General features: G+C 35.7%; 1 protein-coding gene across 2 annotated transcripts in view; it reads left to right on the forward strand.

Moving 5' to 3' along the window:
• The window catches only part of LOC145558156 (THO complex subunit 4C-like), a 69,736-nt gene extending 61,948 nt beyond the window's left edge, over positions 1-7,788 (forward strand). For both annotated transcript variants that reach the window (XM_081619310.1, XM_081619303.1), the window contains exons 2-7: positions 710-968; positions 1,785-1,928; positions 2,010-2,078; positions 2,677-2,867; positions 4,459-4,509; positions 7,032-7,788. In XM_081619310.1, coding sequence (XP_081475436.1) covers positions 762-968; positions 1,785-1,928; positions 2,010-2,078; positions 2,677-2,867; positions 4,459-4,509; positions 7,032-7,218 — 849 coding nt within the window. In that variant the 5' untranslated portion in view covers positions 710-761 and the 3' untranslated portion in view covers positions 7,219-7,788. The remainder of the gene's footprint in view (positions 1-709; positions 969-1,784; positions 1,929-2,009; positions 2,079-2,676; positions 2,868-4,458; positions 4,510-7,031) is intronic.
• Positions 7,789-8,611: the final 823 nt, after the last annotated feature.

Raw genomic sequence — 8,611 nt, forward strand, 5'->3', positions numbered from 1 at the left:
ATTTGAAATTAAAATTTTAGTTGCAAATTTGAACTTATAAAAGCCTTTATTTTCGAATTTGATTCTGGAAACTAGGGATAATTAATACTAAAGGGCGATAACCTTACCTATTGAATAAGGAGATGTATAAATGTATTTGTTCAAGCAGAAAATTGGGAGCTATAGCGACGAGTTGAGGAAGATCTGGGCTTGGTGTCGTGACTTTGTACATGGGATTTGTACCAATTTCTGTTGTTTATTGATTTGGGCCTCAGTAACTTAATGTTTTGAATTGATCTTCCGGAACTTTACGTGTACAAAAAAAAAAAAAAGAAAGGAAAAGTTGGAGGTAGGATACAATATCCCTGAGTTGGTTGTTGGTTTTTTAAAGGAAGAAAAGGGGATAATTTAGAATTTTGGGAGGTGGGAGTTGGAGTTGTAACATAAAGCTCATGTATCAATGCAAAACTGTGATTTCTATTCCCCTGCTAGATGTTAATAAATCAATGTTGTCTCCCAGGTTTATGGGACTTTATTAGAATTTAGCAGGACATGGTTTGTTATGTAGCTCAATGTTCTGTTGTAATTGATTGTGGATATTATTATTCTTATGTGATTCAGACTTATAAATGGGATTTATAACAATTAATATTATTTAGTTATGAATGGGCTTTATGACTATTTATATGTACAATTAGTGAACTAAATTTCTGTGTTTGTGGATTTTCAGATTTAATCACCCCACTCGAGAAAGCATCTGTTTTTCTTAAATATTTTTCCTTATGGATAAGGCTTTGGATATGTCTTTGGATGATATCATAAAGAGCAAGAAAAGTGCTGGCAGAGGTAAAGGACGAGGTGGTGCCCCTCGGGGGCGTGCAGCTAGAGGAGCTGTTAGTGGTGGAAGAATGAGAGGGATAGGTAGAGGGGCAGGCCGTCAGGGCCCTCTTGGAGTAAATACTCGACCTTCGTCTTTCGCTATAGCCAAGGCAAGCCCAAACTTCGGATGTTTTATGCATTCTTTTTTAAGTCTGGCATGTGGTTTAGGGAGCTGTGCTGAATGGTGATCTTAAGTATAGAAATTGAAACAAGCAATGACTCATAACCTAATTTCATATGGAGAAGGCTTCTGATGTATTCAGCGCATCATTAGTGCTATCCCATGTTTCCATATCGTGGTTCATGTAATTTCTTCCAGAAAGTGTTATTACATCATTCTGAGGGACATCTGATGATTTTTATAACGGAATTCCTTTGCTGCCTCTTGTTAAATCATGCTATCATCATGGTCAGTGAGGATTGTTGCCAGTCAGCCATTTGAACCAGATCAATCATTAGTTCATATTTGATAGTGCTTCATCTTTTTGTTTCTTTTGCCGATTTGTATGTAGACCAAATGGGATGGTGAACTATTTTGCTGTGTCTGGGATTCTTCTATGCAAGTTACTGTCCTACTTCGACATCCTTTGCTGAGCAAAAATAAGTTCACTTCAGAAAAAAGATCTCTATAGCTTATTACTGATGTTACATATTGCTTCATTCCTACAGTTTCTTTCTACATTCCATCTCACCCTTTTGTTAATCTTGAATTCACTTACTTCTGGTCATGATGATGGCTTGTCTGGTCTCCTCAGTGGCTTATCTGGGCTTTCAATATATTTGGATTGATCATTAGTTGTTTCATTTACATTTTATGATATGAAAATATCACATTGACACCTCAAGAATGGCGACTCGCTGTTTTTCTAGTATGCTGACATCGACTTTTCCTCCATCTGGGTTCTGTTTCCCAATGGTATCGCCAGTCTTTTCGCAGAACCAAGAATTTCCCATGGCAGCAAGATTTGTTTGAAGACAGCCTTGCAGCTGCAGGACTACCCGCTATGGAAAATGGTACAAAGTTACATATTACAAATCTGGACCGTGCAGTTAGCAATGATGATATAAGGGTACAGCCTGATTTCATTAATTTTCAATTAAAGACATTGCGACTGGTTTCTTTTAGCCCTGAAATTTGAGCTTGGAATCAGGAGCTTTTTTCTGAGATCGGGGAGCTGAAACGTTATGCTATCCACTTTGACAAAAATGGTCAACCCAGTGTAAGTCAATGTCTTTGCCTTATTTTTCTCTCTTTTGATGCCAAGTTCATTGAAATTTGCATGTTAGGTGTTTGTACCATTATCTATACGTCTGTTTTTGGCTTTTGAATTTACCTGCTTACGTATATATTAATTATTTTCTGTGGTTCCCCATAACAGTTTCATTTTATTCTGCTTGTCTCTGATGTTGAAATTCGGTGATTCTTGACGCCGTGATTGTGGTGCCTTTTACTTTCTTCTCTTGTCAGAGACAGAGATGATTGCATCTAATTAGAACATACATATCTGCAACATAATTTTATGATATGAAAGCAATCAAGTGGTTTTTGGTCAGTCATTATGTTATATGGCATCTTAACCTGTTGGTTTTTAATTCAGAAGTATGTGCATTTGTATATTTGCTTGGTGTTCACTTTTTATCTTATTTTCTAGGCGTATTATTCTCATCCTAAATATTTTTTGCTCCTTTATCTTCACCGTGATATCAATGTGTGCTATTTCTTTTACACCATCATGCAGTTCTTTTGTGTCTTGGTTGCTTGTGTGGGTTTTACCCTAGAATACTAATCTAGCTTTTGCTGATGAATCTAAATTGCAGGGATCAGCTGAAGTCGTCTATGCAAAAAGGAGTGATGCTTTTGCCGCCCACAAGAGATACAACAATGTTCAGCTTGACGGAAGACCTATGCTGATTGAAGTTGCAAGCCCTAACACAGGTGGGCCTGTGTCTGCTCGTGTAAACATCGTAGGAGGCACCAATGGAAAGGCATCAAGAAGAGTTGTCATGACGTATGTTCCTATGTCTAGAGCTCATATATTCATATCTTCTGTCTCTCAGCAATTATCTTGTCTGCCTGATTTGTTTGTTTTTTTGATGACATAGTATCGCTTGCACAGTCATCTGCGATGTGCTTAATCACATATGAATAATTATTTTGTAATATCAGTCATTGCTATGTTGTGTCTTACTCATATGTGGATTAACATTAAACAACATACAACGGTGTGACCGTACTATATGACACTTGTATGTTACGGGAAAGTTAGATTAGAGCTATGTGCCGTAAAAATGGCTGTTTTGTTAGATTTGTTTTTTTTATAAGAACATAGGTTGTGGAATGAAACAATTTTATAACGTATGCCACTTTGTATAAGGTAATTTGTGAGAAACAAGATTAGTTGAGGTGTATATGAATAAGGCAAACTGATGCTCTAATAAGGAGATGTTTTGAGATTCTCCTTGCATGGTTGCCACAGGAAAAGAGGAAGGATTTGAGAATAGTTGGACTTGGAGTCATAGTAGGAATTGTTGGATGCTTGGACTTGAAGCTTATGGAAGACTTTGCCCTATAAAGGAAATAGTTGCGTGATAGGATATTGTGAGACTGTGAGTCTTTTCTTTATAGGATGGGTTAAATTTGCATGTGTGCTTTGCTGCCATATACTATTTATGTTTTTTCTTTCTTTCTTTTAGAGTACTATGTTCCAAAAAAAAAAAAAAAAACCTCTCAAAATATGTGGTTTCTACAAAAATTAAGCCAATTGGTGAGGGAGAGAGAGAGTGCTGATATTGTGAGTGGGAGTACGGAAAAAGAGGATAGATTATAGAGTGTTAAAAGATGGGTCATAAGAAAAAAGGTAGATAAAGTAACAGAGAGTTGGTGGAAATGTGTAATTATTGGCAGAAATGGGTAAGTAGTAAAAGAGGGTTGCGAAATATGAAATAAAGTTAAAGTGATGGACGTTCTAGCACACAGAATCGCTAACAATCACTTTGTCAAATCTCCCCTTATAATAACCTACATAACTGCCTAAAAAACAAAAATAATCCGCTCAACATCAAGTTAAAGACGTATATACAAACATGTAACATTTCATCTAGAGCATTTGGTTGCATAAAAACGACAATTTACGTGGCTATCAAGTTCATTGTTTATTATATTCAGAAGGGACATAAAGTTTAGGATCAATATTTTATATGTACTATGGCACCATGTTATGGGTGGATAGTGGTTTTTTGTGATGCGAAGGACTGAGTAAAGAGGAGATGATGAGTTTGTTTTAAGAAGGATTTGAGGCGTGGTTTTCTCATATTAACCATTTGAAACATTGTATGATACTGATATATTCCCGATACCAATGATGATGATGACATAGATGTGATATCCTTTTTGTGTGGAATATTGGTGCAATTTATTGGGCAATGTGTGGGCATTTCGGTTTCTTATACTTGTTTAGGTGAATGAAGTTGCTAATATTTTCTCTGTAAAGAGTTTGAGTTTGCAGCTGTTAATTTCCGCCCCCTCCCACCCTTGGGTGCTCTGTTTAATATATTTTTTTACATCATCTGATTTTTATAATCTGCTTATATCTCATGTAGGCAAAGAGGTGGCCGTACAGCTTCATTGGCTCAGACAAATCGTGGTGTTGGGTGAGTCATTTTCTGTTCCTGGCACTTTGATACGCTTTGAATTGTAGTTTTTTTTAGCTCAACAAATCCTTTTGTTCTAGTGATATCTCTGGCCAACATTTTGTGCTTGTTTGGCTGGACTTACTATCATATCTATTATCCAATACCTTGTAGGCAAGGTTATGGATCAAGCAAGGGAGGAAAGTTAATAGCCCTATATACTAAAACCGTTTTTGTTCCCACCTCTCCATTGTTTGAGAACTGAGGGTGCTAGTGCTCATACACTTCAGTGTTTAACTAGGAAATTTATTAACACTTTAGCTCTCCAACTTCCCTTTTGTATAAAATACTCTTTTTGGTGGCTGAGAAAGGGGATTGGTACTTGTCATCTATTCTGCAAAAAGCTCACCCCAGAATTTATTTATAGTACTACAGGCTGGTCTTTCGTCATAGACTCCTGTATTCAATTTTTCAAGACGCCCTCATTTATTTTTCTTTTGAGAATTAGCTTCAACAAATATTTTTAAACATTGCTTCAAAAATCAAATTAATGTGGTGTTGAATTCATTATATTAAAGTCTTAATGATATACTACCTCCGTCCCATTTTAATTGTCCTATTTGACTTAAAATGTGTGTTTTTTAGGTCAAATGGGGCAAGTAAAATGGGACGGTGGGAGTATACATTATATTAGATAAATATATTGTTAAAGTTCAATGTCGAATAGTTTGGTTGCTGTATGATTAAGAGATTATAAACTTGCCTTTATGCCAATTCTTAACTTACACTTTGTTTTGGTTAACAATTGTGTAGAGAAGGAAGGGGTGGAAAAAGATGTATAGAAAGGTTGTGAGGGGAGGGGAATATTGTGGGCTATCATTTTCCTACCAAATCATTTTCAACAATGGAGTGATTTGATTTATCAAGAGGAGAATGAAAATGGATCTGCAAATTTCCTTCCCTTGTCATCCAAATTAGTTGATGTTCCTTACTTTCTCTTCCCTCCCTTTTCTTTTCCAAGTATTTTTATCCAAACTTTAGAAAATAGATTAGCTAAGGAAAAAAAAACGAATTAATGTGTGAACTTTGGAAAATAAGATGAGTAACTTCAGTATTAAGAATATAGGCTAATTGGATCTTTGGATATGATATTTGGTTATTAGATTTGAAATTTTGGATGTTATAATTTTTTTTCAAATCGGATATGGTTTTGAATGCATTGGCTCTACTTGATAGTTTTCTTGTACTTCTGACTTTTATTGTCGCCACATTTCTTTTATATTGCATGTGATACCCTTGTGCTTTTGACTTCTCGTGTTTGCTATACAAACTTTTAGTCTGTCTCAAATAAATTGTCAGGACCTTTGTGGAGAGTTTTATGTGATGATTTTCTGCCTTATCTATATATTTAATATAAAAAAATGTGATGGATAGTGGATAATTTTTTATTTTTTTTTTATTTTTTTTTTGATAGAATGATAGAGGATGTGAGATGAAGAGATCCTAACTTTGGTAGTTGGAAGAGAAATAATAAAATAAGTCATGCCTTGATAGAAAGTGTGGCGATTAGATGGGATGGACATTTTGACGGTTAATTAAAATAGATAGAGTATTTCATAACACGTGGTACCATTGTACTTGTGACTTTTATTTTAGTGCTCTCACTGTACAATGTAGTAAGTAATAGAAGAATAATGCATGTACAAATATAAAACTTTCTACTTATTAATTTATGAGCTCATTCTTGTATGACTGTTACATTATGTGGTCCAATCTTCCAATGGTAGAAGTCTATAGGTACAAGAGTACTTTTTCATGAATTTCTCAAAACATTAACATTGCCCCTCCCCCCATTAAATTCAAGCGGGTACCAAAAAATTTTTAAATCATGTGTACCAAGGGTAATTTTCAAAGCACAAGGGCATTTTGTCTCTAAGTTGTAGTATGAGGGTACTATCAATAACATTGACCCCTTTCTCAATGTCACCATTCCACATTATTTCCTAGATAGTTCCATGTCATATGCCAGCAGTCTCTTGAACAATAAGTAGATCAATCCAATTGACATCGCTTCTATGTCAATTTCTTTTGTTTAAATAAATCCCTCCACCCTGCCCCGTGCAGTGTTCACTTGTTGCTTCTTATGTAGCTGTGGTGTTGGGTTTTTTTTTTTTTTTTTTTTTAAAAACTATGTTTATATCAGAAACAGAAAGTAGTTTTATATTCCTTACAAACTTTTGCTTTATTGATAATTTAGTTCCTTGTACTATTTTTGTTTGCCATTTATGAATTTCTTCAAATGTCACTTGATCGATTGGTTTAATTAATTAGGAACTTTTGAATAAGCCATGTTGGATGCTTCTTGTATTTGCCTGCACAAATATATATGTTTTACAAATTACGTGTATATAAACTGTAGTTGCTAGATATTTCATCAACACGTTGATATTACTCGAGTATAACTTGTTTGTATTTTGAGAGTTTGAAATGTGCAGTTCTGATTTTGTTTTTGTTATTGATTGTGATTTTGCTGACACATGAAGGCAACAAAGAACAAGAGGTGGATTTAGAAATGGCCCAGCACGTGCACAAACGCAAACCCGAGGTGCAGGCCGTGGCCAATCTCGGGGAAGAGGACGGGGTCGTGGAAAGAAGCAGCTAGACAAATCTGCCGAGGATCTTGACAAGGAGCTGGAGACCTATCATGCTGAAGGGATGCAGATCTCGTAGAAAGTTGCATTAATCACTGACACTGGAGTTATGTGATTTACTGCAGTTGTGCTGTGTGCAGATAAATTCTGTGTTTCTGGGGTGGTGGATGTGTGGCTTGCTTGCATGGGAACTTGCTTTTTTGGCTTTTCGCTGCACTTGAGTTAAATTGTTTAAACAGATCTGATTTAGCATCTCTTTTTATAACTATTAGAAGTTCTATCTTTTCATTATTTTATTTATTTTCGCTGTTTCTTTATCTGCTGCTCATGGGTTCTCCTTCTTCTGGAGAAGACGGAAGAAATTAGGTGTCGGGGAAAAGCTTCGACAACTGCATTTGTCATTCCATCGACACTTGATGTCTTGGTGACCTGGTCATTGGGGTTAATGACATGCTCCACTTTGTTATGGCAAGAGTAGCGATCAATGCAAAATCAGCCGGAGAATGGATTTTACAGATTCTCGTTTGATAGTAGTTATTGATGTCTTTAGATTAGAGTAACCTAATGTAGATTTTGATAGGACAATTGTAGCAGGTAGCTCTCATATAGTATGAAAGTGTTTTTGCTAATTTCATTATTGTTCAATCTATATTGTGCTCTTCAAACTGTGCAAGTTAAATCTGAAAGTTCAAAAAAAAAAAAAAAATTACCTTGACAAGCGCAACACCTTATTGCCGAGTAAATACATATTGATATCCTATATCAACCAACAGCGTTGATAAAAGGGCATTTCTGACTTATCACTCATTAAAGTGAGGACAAAACTGGAAAGTGAGTAACACCCTGTTGCAAGCCATCCGTTGCAAACCAATTGCAGACGTTAACTTTCCTAACGTCTGTTTAGCTGTTGCGGTCAATGTCGTGGTTGACCTTTTGACAAACACTGCGTTTTACTCTCTTGCTCTCCAGTTCACTAATTTTCAAATTCGATTTTAGTGGCGATAACTTTGAAGTTGCTCTCCAGTTCACTAATTAACAAAATCGAAACCAAGGGCCGATTTTGGATCAGTTGGTGGTTGTGGAATTCGATTGCAAGATTGCTTTAATATGAATTGCAACAATTTCAATTGGTGGGTATGGAATTCGATTGCAAAATCAAGGTAATGTCTTTTTTTTAATCATATAGTTCACGTATTAATCGAAGTATTGAAGGCGACCCAATTTCGGACTAAAAATGATTTTTTGTGTTAATTGGGTTCTAAAACTGTTTAATGGATGGTATTTAATTAGCTCATCTGTTAATTTGCATTTGGTCAGATTAGTTACTCATCCTGGACATTGGAAAAAGGCTTAATTACGGTACGAATTGCGGAAGATTTGCGCGAATTGGATGAAGTAGACATTTTGGTTCCAGGTAAATACTCCTATGTTGGTGGTGTGGGTAAAATCAACTGTAATTCCTATGGTGTTGG

This window comes from Chenopodium album, chromosome 1, assembly GCF_948465745.1.
Source record: "Chenopodium album chromosome 1, dcCheAlbu1.1, whole genome shotgun sequence".
In the NCBI taxonomy this organism is placed as follows: Eukaryota; Viridiplantae; Streptophyta; class Magnoliopsida; order Caryophyllales; family Amaranthaceae; genus Chenopodium; species Chenopodium album.